The sequence below is a fragment of the Drosophila novamexicana genome, unplaced genomic scaffold (genome assembly GCF_003285875.2).
Source record: "Drosophila novamexicana strain 15010-1031.04,08,12 unplaced genomic scaffold, DnovRS2.1 tig00000387-arrow-pilon, whole genome shotgun sequence".
Lineage (NCBI taxonomy): Eukaryota > Metazoa > Arthropoda > Insecta > Diptera > Drosophilidae > Drosophila > Drosophila novamexicana.
The window spans coordinates 2,692,329-2,717,074 of NW_020824800.1; the positions used below are offsets into that span (position 1 = coordinate 2,692,329).

At 40.2% G+C, this 24,746-nt stretch overlaps 13 protein-coding genes and 1 long non-coding RNA gene across 15 annotated transcripts in view; 11 read left to right on the forward strand and 3 right to left on the reverse strand.

Moving 5' to 3' along the window:
- The first annotated feature begins 252 nt into the window (after positions 1-252).
- LOC115759919 (chromosome transmission fidelity protein 18 homolog) lies at positions 253-5,370 on the forward strand. The gene is made up of 12 exons (XM_030701054.1): positions 253-1,131; positions 1,186-1,750; positions 1,816-2,044; positions 2,105-2,221; positions 2,469-2,571; positions 2,731-2,873; positions 2,928-3,162; positions 3,496-3,671; positions 4,197-4,330; positions 4,403-4,635; positions 5,142-5,205; positions 5,270-5,370. Exons 1-12 carry the CDS (start codon positions 253-255, stop codon positions 5,368-5,370), a joined length of 2,979 nt encoding a protein of 992 aa, XP_030556914.1.
- On the reverse strand, positions 5,288-5,941 carry LOC115759921. Its single transcript, XR_004017561.1, has 3 exons — positions 5,859-5,941; positions 5,421-5,617; positions 5,288-5,361 (listed from the first exon to the last, which is right to left on the reverse strand). It is a non-coding gene; the product is annotated as an uncharacterized LOC115759921 (long non-coding RNA).
- Positions 5,942-6,061: 120 nt separating this feature from the next.
- On the forward strand, positions 6,062-6,514 carry LOC115759920. The gene is made up of 2 exons (XM_030701055.1): positions 6,062-6,199; positions 6,261-6,514. Exons 1-2 carry the CDS (start codon positions 6,112-6,114, stop codon positions 6,470-6,472), a joined length of 300 nt encoding a protein of 99 aa, XP_030556915.1. The 5' UTR covers positions 6,062-6,111; the 3' UTR covers positions 6,473-6,514.
- Positions 6,515-7,340: 826 nt separating this feature from the next.
- Positions 7,341-8,295, forward strand: LOC115760212. Of its 2 annotated transcripts, XM_030701462.1 has the most exons (3): positions 7,341-7,658; positions 7,721-7,991; positions 8,054-8,295. In XM_030701462.1, exons 2-3 carry the CDS (start codon positions 7,898-7,900, stop codon positions 8,272-8,274), a joined length of 315 nt encoding a protein of 104 aa, XP_030557322.1. In that variant the 5' UTR covers positions 7,341-7,658; positions 7,721-7,897; the 3' UTR covers positions 8,275-8,295. The 2 variants fall into 2 exon arrangements, with proteins under 2 accessions (XP_030557322.1, XP_030557321.1); XM_030701461.1 differs by having other exon boundaries at positions 7,341-7,991.
- A 39-nt stretch (positions 8,296-8,334) lies between these two features.
- Positions 8,335-9,054, reverse strand: LOC115760213 (PI-actitoxin-Afv2a). The gene is made up of 2 exons (XM_030701463.1): positions 8,602-9,054; positions 8,335-8,544 (listed from the first exon to the last, which is right to left on the reverse strand). The coding sequence occupies exons 1-2, from the start codon at positions 8,678-8,680 to the stop codon at positions 8,372-8,374; spliced, it is 252 nt and encodes an 83-aa protein (XP_030557323.1). The 5' UTR covers positions 8,681-9,054; the 3' UTR covers positions 8,335-8,371.
- A 2,648-nt stretch (positions 9,055-11,702) lies between these two features.
- LOC115760016 (collagen alpha-1(XXVIII) chain) lies at positions 11,703-12,324 on the forward strand. Its single transcript, XM_030701177.1, has 2 exons — positions 11,703-11,980; positions 12,044-12,324. Exons 1-2 carry the CDS (start codon positions 11,776-11,778, stop codon positions 12,217-12,219), a joined length of 381 nt encoding a protein of 126 aa, XP_030557037.1. The 5' UTR covers positions 11,703-11,775; the 3' UTR covers positions 12,220-12,324.
- A 1,481-nt stretch (positions 12,325-13,805) lies between these two features.
- LOC115760194 (early lactation protein) lies at positions 13,806-14,803 on the forward strand. Its single transcript, XM_030701424.1, has one exon. It carries the CDS (start codon positions 13,842-13,844, stop codon positions 14,274-14,276), a length of 435 nt encoding a protein of 144 aa, XP_030557284.1. The 5' UTR covers positions 13,806-13,841; the 3' UTR covers positions 14,277-14,803.
- A 100-nt stretch (positions 14,804-14,903) lies between these two features.
- LOC115760195 (male accessory gland serine protease inhibitor-like) lies at positions 14,904-15,587 on the forward strand. The gene is made up of 2 exons (XM_030701425.1): positions 14,904-15,063; positions 15,124-15,587. The coding sequence occupies exons 1-2, from the start codon at positions 14,997-14,999 to the stop codon at positions 15,303-15,305; spliced, it is 249 nt and encodes an 82-aa protein (XP_030557285.1). The 5' UTR covers positions 14,904-14,996; the 3' UTR covers positions 15,306-15,587.
- Positions 15,588-17,050: 1,463 nt separating this feature from the next.
- LOC115760029 (male accessory gland serine protease inhibitor-like) lies at positions 17,051-17,494 on the forward strand. The gene is made up of 2 exons (XM_030701196.1): positions 17,051-17,184; positions 17,248-17,494. The coding sequence occupies exons 1-2, from the start codon at positions 17,118-17,120 to the stop codon at positions 17,427-17,429; spliced, it is 249 nt and encodes an 82-aa protein (XP_030557056.1). The 5' UTR covers positions 17,051-17,117; the 3' UTR covers positions 17,430-17,494.
- Positions 17,495-18,160: 666 nt separating this feature from the next.
- On the forward strand, positions 18,161-18,945 carry LOC115759928 (male accessory gland serine protease inhibitor-like). The gene is made up of 2 exons (XM_030701065.1): positions 18,161-18,289; positions 18,364-18,945. The coding sequence occupies exons 1-2, from the start codon at positions 18,223-18,225 to the stop codon at positions 18,543-18,545; spliced, it is 249 nt and encodes an 82-aa protein (XP_030556925.1). The 5' UTR covers positions 18,161-18,222; the 3' UTR covers positions 18,546-18,945.
- Positions 18,946-20,817: 1,872 nt separating this feature from the next.
- Positions 20,818-21,256, forward strand: LOC115759930 (kunitz-type serine protease inhibitor homolog delta-dendrotoxin-like). Its single transcript, XM_030701067.1, has 2 exons — positions 20,818-20,904; positions 20,971-21,256. Exons 1-2 carry the CDS (start codon positions 20,838-20,840, stop codon positions 21,186-21,188), a joined length of 285 nt encoding a protein of 94 aa, XP_030556927.1. The 5' UTR covers positions 20,818-20,837; the 3' UTR covers positions 21,189-21,256.
- Positions 21,257-21,340: 84 nt separating this feature from the next.
- On the forward strand, positions 21,341-22,289 carry LOC115759929 (kunitz-type serine protease inhibitor PIVL). Its single transcript, XM_030701066.1, has 2 exons — positions 21,341-21,939; positions 22,003-22,289. The coding sequence occupies exons 1-2, from the start codon at positions 21,741-21,743 to the stop codon at positions 22,188-22,190; spliced, it is 387 nt and encodes a 128-aa protein (XP_030556926.1). The 5' UTR covers positions 21,341-21,740; the 3' UTR covers positions 22,191-22,289.
- A 192-nt stretch (positions 22,290-22,481) lies between these two features.
- LOC115760026 (male accessory gland serine protease inhibitor) lies at positions 22,482-22,897 on the forward strand. Its single transcript, XM_030701188.1, has 2 exons — positions 22,482-22,610; positions 22,674-22,897. Exons 1-2 carry the CDS (start codon positions 22,541-22,543, stop codon positions 22,841-22,843), a joined length of 240 nt encoding a protein of 79 aa, XP_030557048.1. The 5' UTR covers positions 22,482-22,540; the 3' UTR covers positions 22,844-22,897.
- A 977-nt stretch (positions 22,898-23,874) lies between these two features.
- The window catches only part of LOC115760317 (homeobox protein aristaless), a 36,671-nt gene continuing 35,799 nt past the window's right edge, over positions 23,875-24,746 (reverse strand). Inside the window, exon 7 of the mRNA XM_030701605.1 lies at positions 23,875-24,623. Within this exon, the coding sequence (XP_030557465.1) occupies positions 23,938-24,623 (686 nt within the window). The 3' untranslated portion in view covers positions 23,875-23,937. The remainder of the gene's footprint in view (positions 24,624-24,746) is intronic.

A 24,746-nucleotide genomic window follows, 5' to 3' on the forward strand; every position in this document is an offset into this window, starting at 1 on the left:
TCTTCATATATGTGTTTATCATGCAATCACAATTTTATGATGTCACAACTGTACAGCCAACCACTCATGCACCACCTTTTACATTTCTTGGCCCACTCGCTGCCATTTTGAGTAGCGTTGCCAGACTACCGCAGATGTTTCATAGCAAACAGCTTTAAACAGCTCTATTATTATTTTTGGCGGGAACCTTGCGCACTTGTTTATTGTTTATTGTTTATTATTTGCGGTTTGCTGTCTTTTGCCAATCTCAAAATGGATCAATATCCTGATGAGAATGAAGAGTTCGAGCTGCAGTACCAGGATGAAATGGAATTGCTCGAGGATATACCGCACGAGTACGACGCCGTCAATGATGGACCCAGTACATCGCATCAGGCTGCAGCTGCACTGGGGCAACAACAACAAAAGACAGGAGCAAATGCACCCACTACTGCTGCTGCAATCAAGGATGTATCACGCTTAAGCAATTCCACTCTGAGCTCCCCGCAGCTGTCTCAGATTTCCTTCGGTGCCACTCAAACTGATGCCGGCGGTGGCGGACATGTGAATCGACGTCTCTTTGGCACGCCCAGAGGCCCGACAGTAGGGCGCGGCTGCTCTACGCCCCTGCAGCGCATGCCGGCCATAGAGGAGGTAGCAAATGCCACTGTAGACATCGAAACACCGCTGCCGAACGCCGCCGCAGAACAGCTACAGGAATTGGGGCTGCGCGGCACCAACAAGCGCCGACTTGAACGCGATCTCTTTGGCGACATTGACGATCTATATTACGAAAGCTATGAGGATCCCATGGTAAAGAAGGCGCGCACCGAGGAGCAACGCGATAACGAAGCCATTGAACGCATACTGGAGCTAAGGCGCAAGCTGCGGGAAACTAGCAAAACTGTGCGCCATGATGATGTATCACGTCTGCGAGCCCTGCACGACTTCAAAATGAAGAACCTGTCATATGATATTCCCTCCTGGCCATTCCTGGCACTGCAACGCAGCGATTTGGAACGCCTCTATGTACGTTTTCACTCGGAGGACTATGAGCGACGGCAGCTAGAGCTACTCAGCGCACGAGGCGATCTAATAGGCAGTCTACTGGGCGAGGCCAAGCAGCAGGTGTGGCAGGAAGCCAACGAGCTGGTGAGTTAAGTGTATAATGCTGACAAATAGTATGCTAATAGTCTGCCATTTCAGGTGTTACGACGCTTGGCACCTGCCACGCAGCCCATCAACGCCGCGCCAGCTCCATCTAGTCCTGATATGGGACGCCTTTGGGTGGACAAGTACAAGCCGCGGAAATATATTGATTTGCTCTCGGATGAGATGACCAATCGCAGTCTGCTCTACTGGCTTAAAATGTGGGACAAGGTGGTCTTTGGCAAGGTCTTTCACAGCAAGCAGGAACAGCAGACAGCCAACACTGGAGCATCGGGCGCACAGCAGTTAAATAGCTTCAACAAACGCACTGGCAAATTTGAATCGAATGGCGGCTGGCGACAGCGCAAGGCGCGTCAAGCGTTGAACACTAATGTGGATGAACTGGGCAGGCCCATGCAAAAGGTGGCGCTGCTCTGCGGTCCACCTGGTCTGGGCAAGACGACGCTGGCGCATACAATTGCCCGTCATGCAGGGTACAATGTACGCGAGATCAATGCCTCGGATGATCGCAGTCCAGATGCCTTTAAGCTGGCACTGGAGAATGGCACACAGATGTCATCGGTGCTCAATCAGGATAAAAGACCTAATTGCATTGTGCTGGGTAAGCGGGTACAAGACTTATAAAAATAATCTTTAGACTTGTAACATTTTCCTGATCCTTTGCAGATGAGATTGATGGCGCACCGCGCCAGTCCATCGAGTATCTGGTCAAATTTGTTAGCGATGGCATATTTAGTAAGGTCAAAGCCAAGGGCGCCAAGGCGGAGCACAATGTGCTGCGTCGTCCCATCATCTGCATCTGCAATGACATTTACGATCCCGCGCTGCGACCCTTGCGCCAAATTGCGTTTGTGGTCAACTTTCCGCCCATCGATTCAGCGCGTCTGGCCGAGCGGTAAGCTGCAAAAGTGGTTGCACTTGGTTACAGTTGATTAATGTGATTTGTATATCTTAGGCTGGTGCAAATTGCCAAAAAAGAGCACTTGAAAACGGACTTTGGCTCGCTTATTGCATTGGCTGATAAATCGGGCAACGATGTGCGCAGCTGCATCTCATCTATGCAGTTCTTCAAGTAAGTTAAGATACAAAACTTATCAGTAGCTTAATACGATTAAAAAATTTAATACATCTATCAAATATCCATCAATATAGTTGGATCCTCTTAGTCTTAAACAGCCCAAACGATACTCTGCTAATCATAATCTCATGCATATTTAAGATAAAACAAAATTCTTGTTTGCTTTTCAAATTTGTATCTTATAAGCATTTGTATATAAAAATTTTAATTATTTATTAACTATTTTTGTTTTGTTTTACAGCGTACAAAAGCACAGTCTTACGCTGCAGGATGTGCTTAACAATAATCTGGGTCAAAAGGATCGCCATCAGGGTCTGTTTGATGTGTGGGGTGCTGTGTTTAGGGTGAGTTTCGAATTGACTTCACAGTTAAGTTATTCTCATATTCATGCGAATAATCTATGACCCTGTTTCAAATCATTTTTCTTATATATTATTACTAGCCCATATTTAAAATATTAATAGCAGAACTTAAACAAATTTTTAATGTTTCCTTCTTCACAGATACAACGTCCAAAGAAACAGCTACAGCAAAGCAGCTCGAACAATGCCGAGGAGCCCGTCCAGGTGACCATGACGAATATGTCTGTGGCGACGCGAGTGCGCAATGTGCTCGACGTGGTACATTCCAGCGGAGACTACGAGCGGTAGGCGGGCTTTTATTCCATGAGAAAAACTGAAAACTAAAACTATTTTTGCAGGCTCACTCAAGGCGTCTATGAAAACTATTTGCAGCAAAAGATGCCGGATCCGAATTTTACGGGCATCTGTGAGGCTCTTCAATGGTTCTGCTTCTCGGATACGCTGCAGCATCAAATCTCACGGCAGCAGAACTATAGCATCTATCCATATTTGCAGTACGGCTTTGTGGTCTGGCATTTGCTCTTTGCCACACTGGCCTGGCCGAAAATTGCATTTCCCACGCGTGGCTTTGAGGTAAGCAAACGACGTCGTCGTCGACGACAGAGTTAGCTGCGGGTCGCATCATTTCTTTTCATTTAGCATGTAAGCAGTGTGGGTTCTTTTGAGCCAGCCTCATGTATTATGCAATCCTCATTAGCTGGGGCAAACAGTCCTGGCGAGGGCCACAGAAAAGTGCATAATCAACACAATCAAGCCTTGTAATTTCTTGTGCATTATGTGCCTCAAATGCAATCACAAGATTAATGAGAGTTCTGCATAGATTTGCCACTGTTTACACTAATCCAACCCCCATTCTCTGTCTCTCGTTTTCTCATTCTCTGCCACGTTTCCATTTTTTATTCACAGTTCAATCAGAAGTGCACGAACCAGCGCAACATCTTTCTGGCGCTGCGCAAAGGTGTCACCACATCGGCGCAGGGCGTGGGTCAGGGCAACACTCTGCTACTGGACACGGTCCCGCTGCTGAAGCGGATTCTGTCGCCACAGTTGCGTTCGGTGGCTGTGCAACTGCTATCGCAAAAGTGAGTGTTTCATAAAAAAGTTTGGTCAATTCAAACGGGCTTGGCAGAATGGGATCGATTACTGACAGCGGTCAATTATCGGTAGTCCATTCGAGGTGTTAAAAGAGACTGTCTCTTGAAGTTTCTAAACATTGTCGAGAATATAATTTGTATGTAAACGGTAGAGATTGTGGGAAACGCTCGCTATATTGAAAGCCATTTGAAAAGCTAGTCGCAGCCAGTTCATTTGTATCTTGGAGTCAGTCGAATCTGATCTGATCCTAATCCTAATCCCCAAAACAAAGGCTGCCCAAAATGTTAAATAGACATACCAAATTCGATTCTTATTATGCGTATTATTTCAAGTATGTACTTCTTTTTAATTTTCGTTTTTGCAATCTAATTGGAACTTATGTCCAGTTCGTCAGCTGTAAAGTCAAGACTAGAATATTGTTATATGTTTAATTATCCATTAATTAAATAAGTGTTTTGTAATTTTTGTAAGTTGATTCGGTTAGTTTTAAGCGAAATCATTTTTTCTTACAGAGAGCAATACGATCTGCGGCACACAATTCAAGTAATGGTTGATCTTGGCTTGACCTTTGTGCAAGTCAAATCGGCGGAGGGTCATTATGTCTTTCAAACCGAACCGGACTTGGATACGCTCTGTGCATTTCCAGGTAAGTTAAAAGCTCAGCCGACCTAGCTAAAACAATATTATCAATTAATAATAAATGATCCATATGTTATAGGATTTACCGGTCTCACGCTGCCCTATTTCAGTCGCCAGCTGATTGCACGCGAGGTCGATCTGGAGCGCATACGTCGCGCCGCGCCCAAAGGTGACCAGGCGGATGCAACAAGAAGCGCGGCAGCTGCTCCAGTGGCTGCTACAAAGCAGAAGCCAGTTGCTGCACGTCTGCCGAATCATTTGCAAACATTGAAGCCAAAACAAATAACCGACTTCAATGCGCCCAAACAGCAGGTGAATTGCGGCTCTTTCCATATTTCTATCAATTTGCATGCCTTGCATTTACTTAGCAGCAATTTTGTTGCAAATTTGTGTGGAGCAACTTATTGAAATTTAGCTATGTCAGAAACTACCCCTCCCATTCAACAGCCGTCTCTGAGCAGGCTTTAGTTTCTGCGTTTTTCTTGCTTCTGCGGCAAATCCTGTAAAAGCTAATAACCCATAAGGGGATTCGCTGCCCATTGTCTTTAGGGTCGTAATGTGGGATCAACGCAAACGAACATTTATTGCCAATCCTAAGCGAAAGCGACTGCCACAAAAACAACAACAACAAGCGTCCCTTTCATTGGGGGTTGCGCATTTGTTCAGGGGTTGCTTTTGCTGGTCTTATCATTCCTCTCACTTCATAGAAGGCTTTTTATATTATTATGTGCTAAATTGTAGCAAATGTCATTGTTTGTTACTTTTTATGCCACTTAATAAATAAATTATTTAACTCTAATTTAAAAATTTGTCTTTAGCTTACCAAAGACTTTTTTGGACGAGTTACCCATAAAACATCAGCAGCGTCTGTGACGGAGGAGGGTAAGACAATGGCTTTGAAAACCAAAACATATTTTTAAATAATTCTTAAATATTTATTTAACAGTCAAAACAGATGCGATTGTTAAGAGCCCAATATGGTATCGCTATAAGGAGGGCTTCAACAATGCTGTGCGCAAGGATGTTCATCTAAACGAGCTGCTTTAAAAGAAAAACCATTATATATATGTTGTTATTATAATAAAAATATTTATTACTAGCTGGTATTCACCGACAAAAACGTGTTTTTCTAACTATTTTAATCATCCGAAATCCACATCGAAAAATCGTCAAAAATTAATATTTCACCACTGAAACCTTTTCTTCGCATACTTTTCATCTTATTTGCAGGGCGTAAAGGGCATATAGAATTTGTCCTTCTATGCAAATGCACCATAATCTGCAAGTAGATTCCCTACAGGGAAATTTGCAAAATAAATCAAATGAATCACAAGCAAAGTTTCAAACAAGACATTTGCAGAATTAAATTTGGATCTGCAATAATTCTGATATCACGAATATTTTTGACAAGAAATAGTTGATCTAATCGGAACGTATTTTCCTTATTCCGATTGCAATACAAAAATGATCTTTTTTCTCTCACTAATGGTCCAATTGTTCGCATTTTATTCGCTATCGCTGGTTACGCTATATACCTCTGGAGATCCACATATGTGGCCTACAATCCGAACTCATGTGCGCCCCTTTGGCATATAACTGAGGCATGGCCCCACGCTTCTTATCGCAACCCCACGGGCTATCGGCAGCTGTATGTGTTTGTATGTGCGAGTGTGTGCGAGTGTGTGTGTGTGTGTGAGGTGTTGCCGCTGCCAACTTTGATGTCGGTCTGGCCTCACTCAGTCACTCAGTTGTCCGGCGGGTGGTGCTGTGCTATATACTATCAGCCAGATGTCACCGCTGAAGCCTTTGTTGCTGCTGCTGCTAGGATGGCTCGGATGCGGCCACATTGAGGCACGCTATGTGCACGGCATACCAAGTGAGTGGATGAGGTGAATCCGCCTTGACCAGGCGCTAATTGTCACGTTTGATTTCGATAGATATTTGCATGAAGCCACCGCCGTTCTCCGAGGGTATGTGCACCATTGAGATCGAGGGTTTCTTTTATGATCCGGCGACGCTCGACTGCCGGATGTACTCGATTGGCGCATGCCGGCTGACGCCCGGCCAAAGCTTTGGCAGCCACCAAGACTGCATCGCGACCTGTGTGCGGGGCCAGCGTCGCAGTCGCGATTACTATAAGAATGAATGAGGCGTCTCAATAAACAGATCTGTGTGTCTACTATAACAACAAACTGCGTCTGATTTAAATCCAGTGCTCCAGTGTTAATCACCGCCCTGACCCGTGACGTAATTGTTTATTTCCAATGAGCATCTGAAACGTATCTGAAACGTGTTTGACTTTGTCTTCTTGTGGCATGTTCCAAGTCGCAGCCTAATTAATTACTTTACTTGAGCATCGAGTAGTGCTTGCGTCAGCTATTAATACGCTTTATCGAAGGGTATTATAATTAAAGCGTTTACGTTTGTTCACATTATCACAATATTGGAAAAGACGCTAAAGATGAAGTTTATTTGTCCCAAAACATTAATATTTTCGAACAAAATATATATTATAATGGCTTTTAGAAAGAGGCGTAGTTGGTATTTCGAGCTGCGATTAATAAAGTTAAGAATTTAAAAATAATTCTTTTTAAAAAACTTTTATTCGCACAATCCGATTGAGCGAAGAGTAATTTTAGTGCTAAATTATAAATAATGCCAAGATGTTGTTGTAGAGCTAAATGTAGTCAGGGTATACAAATGTCGATGTTCGACAGCTGGTTTGATTGGAGCCCTGGCTGTTGGGCCGGCCTTCTGCAACAGGCGCTCGCCGGTTTCAGCCGGAACCACAACCCCCAAGCAGCATTCCTCAGGCAGGCGGCAGCTGAGCTCGTCAGCACCATGCATATTATCAACATGGCACATGCAGGCTACGAGACGTCTTAGTTGTTGTTATTGTTGTTGTTGTTGTTGTTGTTGCTCTTATCAGTCAACGGCAGCGTCAGCAGCGGCTATTGGCAGAGCGCAACCTGATTACAAATCCGTTTGCCTTTTGTTCGAGGTTTCGAGTCGAGTTTGCGACAGCTCAAACAGCAGAGTAACAGCTTGGGCGGGCAGTGATCAAAAGTGTCGCAACACTCATTTTCACATTCATTTACAATAATTGTGAATACACAAAGTATTCATTTGTGATCTGTCGCATAGGTGACCGGAACAAGTCGTATAGAGAAGAATATTAATCTTTCAAGTGTGCCAAAAGAATTTTGTGGAATTTTTGGCTTGGCTACTGTACTGTGCTGAACTTGTGTGTCGAGTATTAAAAAACTCATAAATTGAAAAAGAAGACGCGAAAGACATATCAACAAATCGGTATACTATATATACCAACGGCTACGGTTAGCATCAACAACATTCCATATTTCAATTATAATTACCCCATATATATGGCGCGAAGCAGCTGGCACTGCTGCGCATTTGACTTCAACTTCGTCGCAGCGACAGTCTACAGCGATTCTATGGAAATACAGATGATATCTTTGCCAGCCACAATACAGAGCTGAATTTGCCAGGAGCCAATAACAATCAAATAGGATTCAAATTTCTGTGCCAAAGAAGTTAACATAGTATTTGCAAAATGAGCGCCCAGATTCGGAGTAGACAAATCTCGCTGTGTCTGCTGCTGCTGCTGGCCCTGTGCCTGGACTGGCAAATGGTTTTGGCACGCACACGTAAGTCTCAAGTGTTTGTGTGAATATATTTTTTTGTGGTCAACTAAAGTGGTGTCCCGCAGGTGATCTGTGCCAGGTGAAGCCCAGCACGAGCAGCCTCTGTGTCCCGACCACACTGGGCATCTATTATGATGAGGAGACCCAGCACTGCCACTACATGGGCTGCAGCAACAAGCGACTCTTTGGCTCGCTCGAGGATTGCGAAAAGATATGCAACAATGCACGACACGTCAAGCGGCGCAATAACGTGGCCAGCAGCAAAACCAATCAAACCACTAATTGAATATAAGCACTTACAATATCAGTAGTCGTAGTTGTTATTCACGTCTTTCATCATACATTGCTCGCGAACATCATGCATCATTCACTTGTATATCAGCTTAAATATCACGACAGCTAAACTCGCACTCGGCCCGGCTGTCAAAACGATTCTCGTTGCCACCACAGCCGCCATAGATGAAGGATTCGCAGCGGCGCTCGAGCGGATTATAGGCATAGCTCTCCACATGTCCAAAGCAGCGACCGCTGACCATGGGCTGCAGGCACATCTTAACTGCAACAGGAGGCACATTTGAATTGCCTGATGCCACACTGGCAGACAGCGACTTACCACGTTTGGAGGCGCCATTGACCTGACCCAGCAGCAGTTGGAGCAGCATTAGCTGGATTAGCAGCCATTGCCAAGGCATTTCGCTGAGTTCCGTACAACCGACTCGTTCTTTGGCCAACAGCTCACTAAACGCTACGTCAATTGTTTGTTGTTTTTCAAATGTTTCTTTTTTTTTTTTGCTTAGCCAAGATTCAACATTGACCAATTTAAATGAAAAGTGCTGTTAATAACGGCCATATCGACAGTTAGCTCACCTACTTCATTCAGATTGCACTTTTTGAAACATTGCAAGCCTTGTTTGCTGTAGCTTTGGCTTAGATCATTTATTTATTTTAAATACTAACCTTAAGATTAGATTTTAATAATGCTGAGATTGCATAAATTTAGTCCATTAAATAAGAAAGTTTTCTTTTGTGACAATGCGCATATTCATATATAGTATGAAATACATAATATTTAATAAAAATATATAATGTATATAGCTGGCAATCGATTATGACAGCGTTTTCTTATAACCTCCAATGCATGTGGGTGTGAGGTAGGGAGGCTTGGGGTATATTAACTTTCGTTTTTTCAAGTCTTTCGAATGATCTTCTGCGCATTAATTAAAACGTTGTAAACAAAAACTATGTTGAATACAAATAGGAGAGTTACAAGCTTTTAATTGCGTTATTATACTGATTTTATTTTATTATACCTGTTTTCAGGGTTCTCTGTATACAACAAAATATTTTTCGATTTGCATTAATTAAACATTGAGTTCAAAGGCTTTTAGAAATAAACATTTAAAATATGGATTTTAATAATATATATATGTGGGAATACATCATATGAATACTGTAAGTGTTAAAAATAATGTACTTTGTAAAATTCCCAAATCAGATAACATTGTTGACACATTCAAAACGTTGATTAAAAGATCGTTGAATAAGATAAGTTAAGGTTTAGCATTTTTTAAATATTTTGCTGAAACAACTTTAAACGTTGCTTGTAAAATTTCGGATTTTTATTTTCAGTGATTATTAAAATGTAGATAGTTAAACGACTTCTGTTTACACCCTGGGCTCTGATACCATACGCTTGGTTCGTTCACAACTCAAAAGGATGTAAGCATGATAATACTGAACTTTTTTTTAGCTTCATGTTGATATTAAATATATGGAAAGTGAATTTATCTATGTAGGCCTAACTTTCCCACCGATACCCTACACTCATAACACTCATAACAAACGGCGCCGGCGCTTACATGAAATGACGTAAAACTTTGCAGTGGCAACAAAAACATGTTCCGCATATCAATGACAACAGCGGCAACAGCAGCAGCGACAACAGCTTCAGATACAGATACAACAAATTGAAGTTGATTTTCAATACATGTGCAAAAATAGAGCCAGTGGAGCTGGGCAGCGGCAAGTGGGCATTCGGTTTCGAGCTGTAGTTGTTTACGCACTGCCTCATGTATATGCTAATTGAGGTACAGATATAGATACATATACACGGATACAGAAACAGATACAGATACACTTGGGACTTAGCTATTCAGTTAAGGCGCATAGGCATCTGTGAGTAAGTTAATTGAATGAATTAATGAATGCTGAGTCTATACACTTGCATGTCGAGCCGAGATGAGTTGGCTCTCAGTTGGTTGTCAGTTGCAACTTCTCAATTTGGGTCTCTGCCTAATTTAGTAATTAAACGCAGTTTTGGATGACGAGCGGCACAATTAATGTGTCTCGCCTGGGCAGCATTTCAATTATTTCAAGCAAATTAAACAGTTAACTGAATTGTCACCACATTACACACACACACACACACACAAACACATAGAGAGAGAGAGGCATAAACATCATTTCGGCCATTCAATCAGCCAAATTTGCGTGCCACCCACGACCCATGTGTGTGCCGAGTTCAGCTAATGAATAAATAGCACGACTGTTGACTGCACTCCTCATCATCATCATCATCATCATCATGATTACCAGCATAGTTAAGTGATAATTCAATTTGCCCTATGCATTAGCACCTAACTAACGTTTTTGCCCAACCTTAGTCCGTTAGCCATGCCCACATCTTTAGCCTACATCAATCAGGCTAATTATTGCTTGGGCTAGACCCAACTGGTCTGCAACCTGTCCCAACTGCAAATGCAATTTTAATGAGCCTCAAGTCTTCGCACTTGCACTTACTTACATTTAGTTACTGTTTTCACCCACATGAGTTATTTAAAGGCAGATAATTCTTATGCAAATTGATGTAACACCAGGAAATTATATTTGCTTGTAAAATATGTCTCTTGGTATGTGAACATAGAAATTAATAGATACTTTTTCTAATAATGTTTATTGCATCATAAAATGTGTAACTTTGTTGACCAACAAATTAAGGCAAAATAATTTGATGGATCGGCAAACGATCCGAGCAAAGCAGTCTAATTTTGTAGGTAGTCGGCTAAGGTGATACCCTTCTATCTAATATTTGTATAGCTTTTAAAGTATATCATAAATACAAAATTAAACTGGAGAATGTGTAAAGCCAGTTTCTTTTTAATTATTTTATTTTTAAACCATTTCATAGACCTCAAACTTAACTTTACATTTTAGAAATCTTAAAATGAACTCATCGAATATTGAGAACTTTGTAAACACCTGATAAAATTGTTATGCACCAGTAAGTCAAACAACAAATTATTTTATATTATTCGACAAAAAATTATTTCGAAATCGAATGTATTTACGTATATGATCATGAGATATTACATGGACATATCAAGCTAGCCTAAATATCGTACTGAAGGGTATTCAAATGGTTACCTTCATCAGACTGATAGCTGCTGGCTGACTAGCTGTGCCTTTATATTTTTATATATATGTTTTTATTTTACATAGTCTATGTACAGATGCGTACGCCTGTGTAAAAAATTGTTGGTATTTATACATATAGTATAAATCTGATAATTAAGCTCGCTTGTGTTCAACACTTCGTATGCGCAATTTGAGTTAAATGCCTCGCTTAACAGCATTGACACACAGATACATACAATCGCACACGCACACCCAGCTCACTTATACTATATTATAATTTTCAAAAAAGCTCGTTAGACAGCTTAGGTAAAAATAGAAGATTCAGTTGTTGTTTGCAGCTATTAACGTGCAGTTATCGGTGATCACATTGAGAATGAAACGAACGACGAGAATGACCCAATTTCTGTGGCTTGCCGCAATTGTTTTACTCTGCCTTACACAAATGGCCCAGGCGGTGACCACGCCCAAGCCCAAGGGGCTGGCACAGGCACCACAGGTGACCGCCACCACCACGACCAGCCCCACCTCAAAGCCCAAGCCAAACCAGCAACCACCACAACAACCACAGCGCACACAAGGTAAGGTCACAAAAATATGTTTGAGTTGCATTTGAAAGTTGCAAGTATCGATCCTCTCGACAGATGCCAAATGCCTGCAGCCACTGGAAACGGGACCCTGTCGAATGAGCCTGGAGCGCTATTATTACAATAAGGAGGCAAATGCCTGTGAGACATTCAAATATGGCGGCTGTAAAGGCAATGACAATCGTTGGGGCTTTCGACAGACCTGCGAGGATGCCTGTCTGGTCAAGAAGTGACTTAAGTTCAACGAATCCACAATACTTCCATGGCCATTCTCCAAACATAGTAAATAAATTATCTATAAAAGAGTATAAATTTTCTGAAAATTCTCAATATATATAAACAATTTGACTTATATCCCAATTCCAGCTGAACCAATTAATGGTAATTTCACAAATATATTTTTTGACCAAATAGTAAATATAAATATTAATATATATAACCGAATATTTATATGGCATTTTGGCCCACATACATTTATAACATGTATTTTAAATGCATATCTACATGTTGCCAAAAAACAGAAAGTAATGCTATGTGTTGGGTCGAAAATAATTAAACTGATGTTATCAAGCATAAAAATAATCTTACAATTTCTATTCACCACTCATCCCTTTTGACTATGCCAGTTGAAAAATCATCAAAATATGTACGTCTGGCTTTATTTTCTGAGAATCGCTTAGTGGGGCGGACGTCCAGTTTAAATAGTTAGCTGAACAATTTGTATTCACATGATTCTTTCAGTTTGTAGCCACTAGTCACATCACAAAACAAAAACTTAACTGAAATTACATAGATTGCGCAGGCCACACATGAATTTTTGAGAATCGCGGAGGAGGGCGGCCGCTGAGCTTAAATAGTTGCCACAACACCTTTCCTTTCCATAGCACTTTTAGTTTGCATCCACTGTTAATCACATCACAAAAAATCACTAAAATAACATAGAAATGCGCAAGCCCTACTTGAATTTTTGAGAATCGCAGAGGAGAGAAGTCGTTATATTCCAATTTTTATTTCGTATTAAAGACGAGCTTATGTCCTTCAGTTAGTACTGACTACAGCTTGAATTTTTTTCTCCTTTTTTGTCTCCCTCATTCTTTCTCTTCTCTCTCTTTCTCTCTCTCTCTCTCTCTCTCTCTCTCTCTCTCTTTCTATCTCTATTTCTATCTCTATTTCTATCTGTATCTCTCTCTCCCGATCTCTTTCTCCCTCTTTCGCTAATCTCTAATATTTTTATCTTTCTTATATACTTTCCATCTTTCTTATATATCCATCTCGCTCTCCCTCAATTTCTCTGTTTACTAATCTCCCTCCTACAGCTCCTTTTATAACTCTCGCCTCACTACTCTGATTGTATTCAATAAATCGCTCATAGCTCAAGATTTCATATACATATTGGACATTTTTAATAAATAATATTTGTTTTGGAATACTGATCGGCTGATCGGCACGCCTTGTTCCGTGACAGTTTTTCAAAATATCCAAAAAGTTCATCAAAACAAATTGTGGAACTTCCCACAGCTGTGCGGAAATAAACCAGCATATGATTTAGCCGTGCTGAACTATCATTACGCTTAGCAATATTAATAGGTGCGTTGAACTGCAACTGAGGCATTGGACGTCTGAAAACTGTCAACGAGACGAGACAAGAGGCGACGAGACGAGGTGTCGCGGCTTGTCGCCGTGATTTACATGCCTCGGCGAATGATTCGGGCAAATACAAAATGATAAAAAAAAACTACGGATACGTGCGGTCTTGGGCCAGAGTTGACTCACTTCGAGGGGCAGTTTGTTTGACTATTTAAGGCTGGTTAAGTATGAGAGCTGAAGTCATTCGCAGCAAAGAAACCGAAACGAAATGTGCTACAAGTTGTCCCTAATTGCGCTCAGTGTGCTGATCAGCATAGTGTGCGTGCACAGCGCCGCGGTGGATCAGACGCATCTGGTGGTGGAGAAACAGCAGCTGGAGGGCCAGACAACAACTGATGACATCGATGCGACCAGTGTGCCGGAGCAATGCCATCAGCCAAAGGAGACGGGTCGCTGTTTTGCGCTCTTCTATCGCTTTGCCTACAATCTGGACACGCATGCCTGCGAAGAGTTCGTCTACGGCGGCTGCGCCGGCAACAGCAACAACTTTGAGACCAAAGAGCAGTGCGAGCAGCTCTGCCTGGGCATATCAGCGCCATCAACCGCAGCTTCCGCGACAGAGCAGAGCACGGAACTGACTGCGGAGCAACAGCAAGCGGCAGAGACGACCACGAGCAGCGCCAACCAGCCCGCTTCGGATTAGTGGGAAGAACCCGGACACTGTCTATATAGTACATAAGTAAAAAGCTAACACTCACAATTATATTAATCACGCTCCCACTATACATACCCATATGTGTACAGATTTAATGTATCGACACATATACACTTAAGTACACAGCTCCAGGGGCGGACTCTGAAGTAAAGGGTCCCAGTATTAAAAAAAATTTAAAAAATCGATCTATACCAAATCATCTTCTTAAATACAGTTTTAATAACAAGAAAAGTCACGTGTTCCACTAATAAATACGTCCGTCATAGATTAAGTACTATTGCAGACAATATTGTATCAATATCAATTATATATATCAATTGTTAGCGGCATAGTAAAGTTATAAACTGCCGATTGTAGGCAAATCAAAATTTTACTCAAACAAGAATGTTATTTCCTTCCGAACGTTCCTTTGGGAACTTTATGATATGGTGGTCCAATCCGGTACATTCGAAATATTCTTCACAACGGCGCCTTAGATTGTTGAGCGCCGCCTTCACTCCGTTCCTGCTTAGCTCCACCTATTTATTGAATTATTTGCAACCATTTGTTAATGAACTTTAACTTAACATATAAACAAACATACATACACACATACTGATAAGTTTCATTGAGCACGTACGGCCATAGATAAGTATAAAACATCTGGCTCTGTAGCCAAATCTAGTTAGTCGCTCTACGAAAGCCCTAAATAAATCACAATTCTTCAAAATGAAATTCGCTGCAGTAATTTGCCTGCTCTTCGCACTGTTCGGCGTGTCCCTGGCTCTCAAGGATTGTAAGCATTAGGATGGTTTCTTAATGGATGATCCTCTTTTAACTTTTGCTTCTCCCTCAGCCATTTGTGGTCTGCCACCTGCAGCCGATGGCAACGGTTTGATCAAGTGCGCCGCTTTCATGCCTAGCTGGAGCTACTATCCTGAAGAAAATGCATGCAAGAAATTCATTTACGGCGGATGCGGAGGCAATGAAAATCGTTTCGGAACCGAGGAGCTCTGCGCATCCAAGTGCGTGGAGTAAAATTGCAAAATGAAAACTTGACCTGCGTCTTAATAAATAAATTCGTTGAATGAAATTTAAAAAGCCCACGTTGTTTGACCTTCAAAGGTGTTCAATGAGATCATGATTGTTCCATGCTTTACTTATGCTGTGAAATATAGAGGAATTTGGGAGCACACGCTTTCGAGTCTTTAAAAAATGGCACAGTATCCTTTCACTATCCCTCAAAAGCTAAGCTCCTGTGTATAACTTATTTGAATCAAAATCCGCTCTCAACTATTTTAAAAGAATAGATAGAAAGATTTTTGTGTTTCATACTTTAAATTTGATTATTAAAATTAGACACGAGTGAATCGAAGCTTGCTTTTCAGTTGAAAAACAAAATGCAGATTTAAACTCTAAATATAGTTTCTCCTCGCTTCAGTCAAAGTTTGTTAATTGCGGTTACAAGTTCGCAAATCTTAAAAGGAAGCTGATTTTATATTTTTTTGGTTCTCGCTGCATACGTGGTCAGTTCTTCACTTCTTAAACATGGTCAGTACTAGTACTGGAACACTCCTCAAATAAATTTAGCTTTTGTCTCGATAATGCCCACAAAGACGACTGCGGATTAAAATATGCTTAAGATGGACCACCTTATATTACTTATAAAATATTCTTATAATGTAGAGGAAAACAGATGCACACCTTTTATTTATGGAGGTTGCGCTGGAAATGCAATAAAAAGAAAAACGTAAATATATAAATTCATTCCATTCGCTTATCAAAGCTTTTTACAAACGTTTTGAATTACAAAATGAAATATCACTTTTACTTATTTTGAATCATTAAGCGTAGTAATCATGTATTTAATTCTGGGAAATGAGTTTGTTTACTAACAGCTCGGGACTTTCCGAAAAAGATACTATAGCTAGACTCTGTGAAACCAAGTTGGGTATTGTGCTCATTGAAAAGTAAACAATAAACAAGCAAATTGAGGCAACAATTCACATATTTACACTCTGTTCAAAAGACGAACCGGGGTATACGGGCTTTGAGCAGTAACTTTCGCAATATTTTTCGACACTCAAATTATTCGATACTTCAAATGTTCAATATGCATATAACTATCGTTGGCTCCCATTCAGATTGTAAGTGCCTGTGTTACAGTTGTAGAGTTACTTTTAAGCTGTTTTTAAACTGTGAACAGAGTAATGTGCAGTCGGGTGCATTCAAGTGCATTATTTTCACTTATTGTTATGTATTTTCCGCGCCAGATTTAAGATCTAGAGAAGTGACAAGAATTGCACCCAGGTGATTGAGTATATTGTGCCCGCGACACAATAAAGCTAAAATAATCCATTAAATTTGTACCTATTGTTGTTATTCACTATAAAAGAGTATTTAAACTCTGTCATGAAACAAGTAATGCAACGAAACTGAAACCATTTCGTAGCAATTCAATATTTAACTAGAATTCGTTCTTTGTGTGATTCTAAAAACTCGCTTAACTGGCAAAACTGGTGAGCATGTTAAATGTTGAGTAGATTTGAATGGGGTTATCGATGAAGATCTTAAACTTATTAATTAAAAGGCTGAGCATTGCCACATATATTTTAGCTATAATTTGGGTTTTGTTTCGATTTACTTCCCCTTGAAATTTTTTTAGTATTTTTTTTTTACCCGAGCATGAGGTAAGAGTGTGCGATAAGACTGTCAAACAAAGCTACAAAAAAACGGAATATTTGTATAATAAATGCGAGTTCGACTTGTACACAGCTTAGTTGAAATTTGTCACTGATTACATAGAGTTAACGTGCGAAGCGAAAAAATAAATAAATAAAAATATTCAACATGAAGTTTTTTCTATTGCTTGTGATTGTTGCTGCCTTTTTGGCCAACTGCCTGGCCCTAAAAAATGGTGTGTAATCCAATGTGAAATACTCTTCCAAAATAATGAACTAACTTTAAATGGTCCTTGCAGATATCTGCGGTCAGCCCCACTCGCGTAATGGGGACGGAGTCGCCGTCTGCCTGGCCTATATGCCTAGATGGACCTACGATGCGGCGGCCAATGAGTGCATTAAATTCATCTATGGAGGCTGTGGAGGCAATAAGAACCAGTTTCCCGACCAGGAGAAATGCGAGGCAGCCTGCCTTGAATGAGTTTTTATATTGTAATATTTTATGTGCATTCTAATAAACAATCAATGAGTTCCAAAATGCCGAAACTAACAAAAAAAAAAAATAACTAATTTGTGTCTTTGACAAAAGTTAACCATAGATTATTTTATTCTGAACGGGGTTGAGGTTGATGAAAATTCTCCAAATATTTTGATAAAAAGTAGAGAAGAACTGAATTGCTTCGTTGGGTCAGGGCTCGAGTTATTTCCTTGTATTTAATTAAAAGCCTGATTTTTCCCACATATAAATCCATAGAGAATGTTATTTAATAAAAATGCAAATTCTGCAATCGGCTTTTATATTGATGTAGGCTGGCTTCCACTAAATTCTGTCCAATGTCATTTTAAGAAAATGAAACCTATTTGGCACAAGGTTCGTTGCAAGGTTCGGTTAACACTTGATATTAAAATTTCTGGTTCAAACTGGTTCGGTCATATGGCCTACGTCATGAATCTCAGAAAGCGAAATGTTTACACTCGAATGAGAAGAATAGCATGTGTATTTAGCAATCTCAACTGAAAAGTTCCCCTTTTTAATACGTTTACTCAATATTGCTAAACATTGAGAACAAATATTTACGAATACTAAAACAACAAACTTCGGAATACATTTATTCTATAGTCAAAGGTTTCGACAGTCGAGGCATTGCGATAAGACGGCTGAGCAGAGCTCTAGGAATGTATTTATTATTGCGAGTTTGAGTTTTGTGGTCTTTAGTTGAAATTTATCACTGATCGCATTCAGTTCTCATAGTTACTAAAATAAAAAAGTTATTATGAAGCTTTTGGTATTGTGTGTAATGCTCATTGGCTTGATTGTCAGCTGCTTTGCGTTCAAAAATGGTGTGTTTTCAATTTCACATATTTTCCCAAAGATCACTTTCTTATTTAATATGATATATGATATGTGTTCATAGATGTGTGCAGTCAGCCCCATTCCAGAAATGGCGACGGACGAATTTCATGTGAGGCTTATATACCCAGATGGAGCTTCGATGCGGATGCTAACGAATGCGTTAAATTCATCTATGGAGGCTGTGGAGGCAATGACAATAGCTTTGGCACCAAGGAGTTATGTGAGGAGAAGTGCTTGGTATAAACGGCTGTTACTCACTGAATGATAGATCAACAAAGGATAACAAGAATCCAATTTAATTTAATACCGCTTAAAAGCGCCTTTCTTGTTTTATTTCATTATGAGATCTTTGATTTAATAGCTCAAAGTACCTTTACCCTATACCTTTGTACCCTTAGATATCTTGTAAGACATATATCAACCTTTCCCACCCTATATAACTTGATCAAATCTCATATAAATAAATATATATATTTTACTTATATATTTAAAAACGTACTTACCTGCATTATTGTAATATCCTCATCTATCAGTGGGAAGGAAAGACGACATTTCTTATCAACACACTGAAAGAACAGAAAAGCATAAATAAATTTAATGTCACAATGTGTAAAATAACTTGCAAGCATACGACTGCATTAGTTGTAAATATAATAAGACAAAGTTGTTATACATATATATGTTAATATTACTTACCTGTTTTTTTGAAAATACCAAATCGCCTCCTCAGCCACAGCCATCGCTTCGTTCATAGTTAAATCCGCCTTCTCCATTTTTAAAGCAGTCTATTGCTTAGACCGCCTTTACTTTAGCTACCAGCTTATCCAATATTAAAGCCGCCGCCTCCTCTATTGCTGAAGCCTCCGTATCCTCTAGAGTTAAAGCTGCCGCTTCTTCCATTGAAGCTGCCGCGTCCATTGAAGCCGACTCCTCCATTAAAGCCGCCATTACCACCGTCATTCATTTGGAGGCACCGTCTTCTGCAATACTTAATACCGCGCCTCCTCTATTGCTGGAGCTGCTGCCTCCTGGAGCTGCCGAATCCTCTATAGGTGAAGCCTCCTCCTGCACAGTTTAAGTCGCCGTTTCCTTCATCGCTGAAGCCGCCTCCTGCATAGTCGAAGCCGCCTCCTGCATAGTTGAAGTTGCCGTCTCCTGCACAGTTGAAGCCGCCTCCTGCATAGTTGAAGTCGCCGTCTCCTGCATAGTGGAAGCCGCCTCCTGCTTAGTTGAAGTCGCCGTCTCCTGCATAGTCGAAGCCGCCTCCTGCATAGTTGAAGCTGCCTCCTCCACTCGAACTCGGGCTTACTTTAATTTATGAGAATCGAGTAGAAGGGTCTTAGTTAGAATATGTTTTTTTTTTAATTTGCAGCGCAACTAGGGTAAAATTGGTCTTGCATACAATGCATTTAAATATATATATATATATATATATATATATATATATATATATATATATATATATATATATATATATATGCATAGACATGTATACACACACATGCATATATAATACTTATAAACATACAGACATTTATACAAACATACATGCACACTAATATATTTACGTACATGTATATGCATACGCACATACATACATACTACTTAATGGGCGTACTTAAACGCCCATCAATACAAACACACATTCATACACACATACATACACACAAAAATCTATACTTACGTAAATACACTCAAACATATATACATACGAATACTTACAAACATACATGTACACCTACGTACATACACGCATTCATACAAATGTCCATACATACATACATACATACATACATACATACATACATACATACATACATACATACATACATACAAACATACATACATACATACATACATACATACATACATACATACATACATACATACATACATACATACAAACATACACACATACACACGTACATACTTACATACACACATACATACATACATACATACATACATACATACATACATACATACATACATACACACATACACACATACACACGTACATATTTACATACACACACACATACATACATACATACATACATACATACATACATACATACATACATACATACATTCATACAAACATACATACATATTAGAAAACAAACATGTATGCATATATATATACATTAACAAGCCCACGCACACAATTACACACAAGTACATACACACACGCACGCATATAAAGTGCTGCACATATATAATACTTAAACGGTATACATTGTATTATCGCCATGCTTTTCGATATCACCTTCCATTTTCAGAGTACCGATAAATATCGATTTTATGACTTGGCTTATAAAGCATAGAGTTATGCTTATTATAAGAAATACATATACCAATCAGTGGGTATATTGTATATATTCAGATTTAGAATATTTCAACCACATCATGTCTAATTATTTGATTGGACACGGGTGTGTGAAGTGTTGTTAAACAGATTAACACAGCATTGTATGTTTTTTATTATTTTTTTTTAGACATACTGTAAATAAGTTCTGGTTCTTAATCCTTAGAATGAAGCTGTGTTTTTTCTTCACGGTGCTTGCTGCATCGATTGCCAGCTCTGAAGCTAAGCAAAATGGTAGATAGCGAATAAAAAACTTGATCTGCAAGTAAAACTTAGTTGTTAACCTTTTGTACCACACAGTGACATGCGGATTGCCGATTGCCTTTAACGAAAAAAAGCCCTGCAAGGGAAAAGAACTAGCTTGGTCTTATGATTGGCTAACCAAGAAATGCGTTGCGTTCGTCCATAAAGGTTGCCACGGAAATCGAAATCAATTTAAAAAGAGAAAGGAATGTGCGGAAAAGTGCAAGGTTGAACAGACTAAACTTACAACCACCGTGAAACCAAAAAAAGGTTAATCGACATCATATGCACATATATATTGGTCATAGATATCAATAAAACACATATATGATAAAAGCCGAAATATAAAAGATTTGCACGTCTATTAACTGCAAGCTTAACATAAAGTTAACCATGTTAAATGAATCTGCCTGATAAAACCTGCGAGGCACTTTTTGAGCAATAATTTCAAATTTGTTAATTTTAAAAATACATTTTAATAAAATTTAATTAGATAAATATATTGAAATAAGCATGAGCAAACGCAATATTCTTGGCATATTTATTGTCGTAGCAATTCCCATTTACTTCACAATGAAGACGATAAAACGCAACACAAATTATCCTCTTGTTAATTGAACGGCCACCACGAATTTTGCAATAAGCATGAAAAAGCGGTCTTCACTATTCATTTTTTTTTTCTCACATATTTATTGTTTTATAACTTGCTATATAGTGCGCCGATTATCTCAGTTTAATATATATATATATAATTATATATATACTCGGAAGCTTCATTACGGTTATCGGTGTGGACTTTCTATATTGACCCATTGCGTTCTGCTCTGATGCCGTCTAAGCACCGCACAGATAAGGCACACTTCTTTTGCACTTCTTCAGATGTCGGATCCTATATGTATTTTGGTTTATATAGCGCCGATGTGGTCAGCAGCAGTTGCAGTCTCATTGCAAATATGAAGTACGAGTATTTGTTGCCTACAGCAATTGGATTGCTGTTGTGCCTCGCCAGTGTGCACGCCAAGCCAGGTGAGTGGAGCGCTGGAACTTTGAGGAGTTGGTACCGACTGGACTAACTATTCCCCTTGCTAGAGATGTGCAATGAGCAGCACTCGATGTCGGGCATGGCACAGGATGGTGCAGCCTGCATGGCCTACATGCCCAGCTGGACCTACGATGCCGCCAAGAATGCCTGCGTCGAGTTTGTATTTGGTGGCTGCGGTGGCAATAAAAATCAATTTGGCAGCAAAGGTGAATGCGAAACGGCTTGCAAGGACTAAGTTGGAAGCACACCGTCAAACCAGTCTCAAGTGCTGGCAAAACCCAGCGCAAAGGCGAATAAACAATAACAAACAAAAAAAAAAAAAGGAATTATATAACTATAAAAAAAACGACGAAGCTTGTTTTGTAAAATAAATACACATTTTTCTACAGTTTTCAAGGTTTGTTGTTGTTTTTGTTGCTGTTTTTGCAAGAGAGCGCTCATCTTGACCCAGGAGATAAACCTACAGCCGGTTTCTGCCTATATAACGAGCCCCACATGCCGGCAACCAGATCAGTTGCAACCGACGCAGTGCCCAAACATCAGTTTCATATTTTTTCGATTTTTTTGTATCAACCCGAATTCAAGATGAAATCTTTCGCTGTGCTGTTGTTGCTCTGCGCGCTGCTTGGTGCTGCGTTGGCCACACTTAAGAATCGTAAGTTTTCAAACAGCCCGCGCTGCACTCTGTGATCATCACTCTGTGATCCTCTGTATTTAGCTGCCTGCGGTGAGGAGTTTGGCAAAATAGGCAACTGTCGCGCCCAGAAGTCGATGTGGACCTATCGCCGGGACACCAATGAGTGCATCAATTTCACCTACGGCGGCTGCCAAGGCAACAACAATCTCTTCGACACGAAGAACTTGTGCGAGCAGACCTGCAAAGTTTAAGTGGAGCTTGTTTTGTTAAATAATAAATATATAAATATATATAAAATAACTTAATTGAGAATTATGTGCTTTTTAATTTCGTAATAGGTAAGTATATTCATTTATTGTTTTTTAATTAACTTGTTAAACTTTAATTAACTGGATTTTACTCTTTGCTCTTTTTTGTGTTATTTAGATATTTGCTGACTTAAATAATGTTTTGTTGTTGGTTCAATCTGTTCTTCTATACTCTTTCTGGCTGCTGTAGGTTTTCAGTGAAATAATCTACTTATTTGTTATCGCTATTTGTTAGCTATCTGCTCTTCTATACATGAGTATATATTTTTATTTTATTATTATGCATATGTTCTTTTATTGATATTTTATAACCATTCGAAGGGGCACTCTGTCACCGAAAATGTGAGCACTATTCCAAGGAAATGCTATTGCAACGCAGATTATGAGGGTACAGCTATCTCTGTCTACAGTTCTCTCCCTGCGAGCTCTATTTTACAAATTGCACAATATAATGAATATGTGTAACTTAAACAGAAATCTAAAAAATCCTATAAATTTTATACAATTTTATATATTATAAAAAATTAAAAAGAAATTTAAAACATTTAGTAATCTTCTGTCAGACATAGAAATCCGCTTAACTGCTCTCGCTCTCTCTCTCTCTCTCTCTCTCTCTCTCTCTCTCTTTCTCGCTCTCTCTCTCTTTTGCTCTCTCGCGCCCTTCCTCTCTCTGTTCTCTAGGTGCACTTTAATTAAACTTAAACTTTATGGTCTTGTTTGCTTTTCTCGCCCTTACTTGTCCTCTCTCTCATTCTCCCTCTCTTTCGATTCTCCAGCTTATCTCAAGCTGCACTCTCTGCTTAGATTTTCAGCTGAACGCCCCTAACAAGTCGCTAAATGTCTAGCTAAGTAATCTAAAAGTATTTTAGATGTGTGTTTTTATTGTGTATTGCCCTCTAGCTGCGTAAAACTAATGCTTAAATGGTAAATCCGCCACATAGATTATGTTTATATATATATATATATATATAAAGTTTTTATAATGGTAAATGATTAATTTCATTTAATTTTATTATTCCACACCATTCATGCTCTCTTTATTCGGTTTTGGTGAGCAGCGCGTTGCCATTAACAGCGGCCGTTGCTGGCGGCGAATCCGGACGCACAGCAGCCGATGATGGCAGCTGCTGCTGCGACTGCAGCTGAGTGGGCGTGGTCGGAGGCGACAGAGTGGCATGGTGTTGCTGCTGCTGATGCAGTTGCTGCTGCTGCTGCTGATGGTGATGATATGCCGCTGCCGACTCGGCCAAATCGAGCAGAGCTGCCGATGTGGAGCTTGTGGCTGTGCCGGCGCCCGGGCCCAGGCCATTCATTGTGCTGGCCGTCATATCCTGTGCCTCATGCTTGAGACGCAGCGGATTATTATTGTTGTTATTGTTGTTGTGATTAACGGCATGCCCCAGTGCCGGATGATGGGCAAATGAGAGTGGTGGCAAGTGCAGGCCCGGAAACGCCAAGCCGGCCGCAGCTGCCGCATGCAGAGACTGGAGCAGCGCTGCCGAATGCTCCTGTGCCTTGCGCCGCAGCTCTGCCACCGAATTGGAGCGTGGATCATGCGTGCCACCGCCACTTGACTTGGGCGACTCTGGCGAGCTGGCCGCCGAGCTGCTGCTCACCGGCACGCTCAGAGGCGCCATAACCGAGGTCGAGGCGGACGACGATGGTGGCAGCGGCGGCGGCTTCAGGGAGCAGCACGAACAGAGACTTTGAAACGGCGATACACCTGAGAAAAAGTCAAAAGATGAATTGTATTATCAATTTTTAAATTAGTTTTGATGTCGATGCATCATCTTTGGGCTGGCAACAGCTGCTAATTTGATTAGCAATTGCTTTTGATTTTGATTTT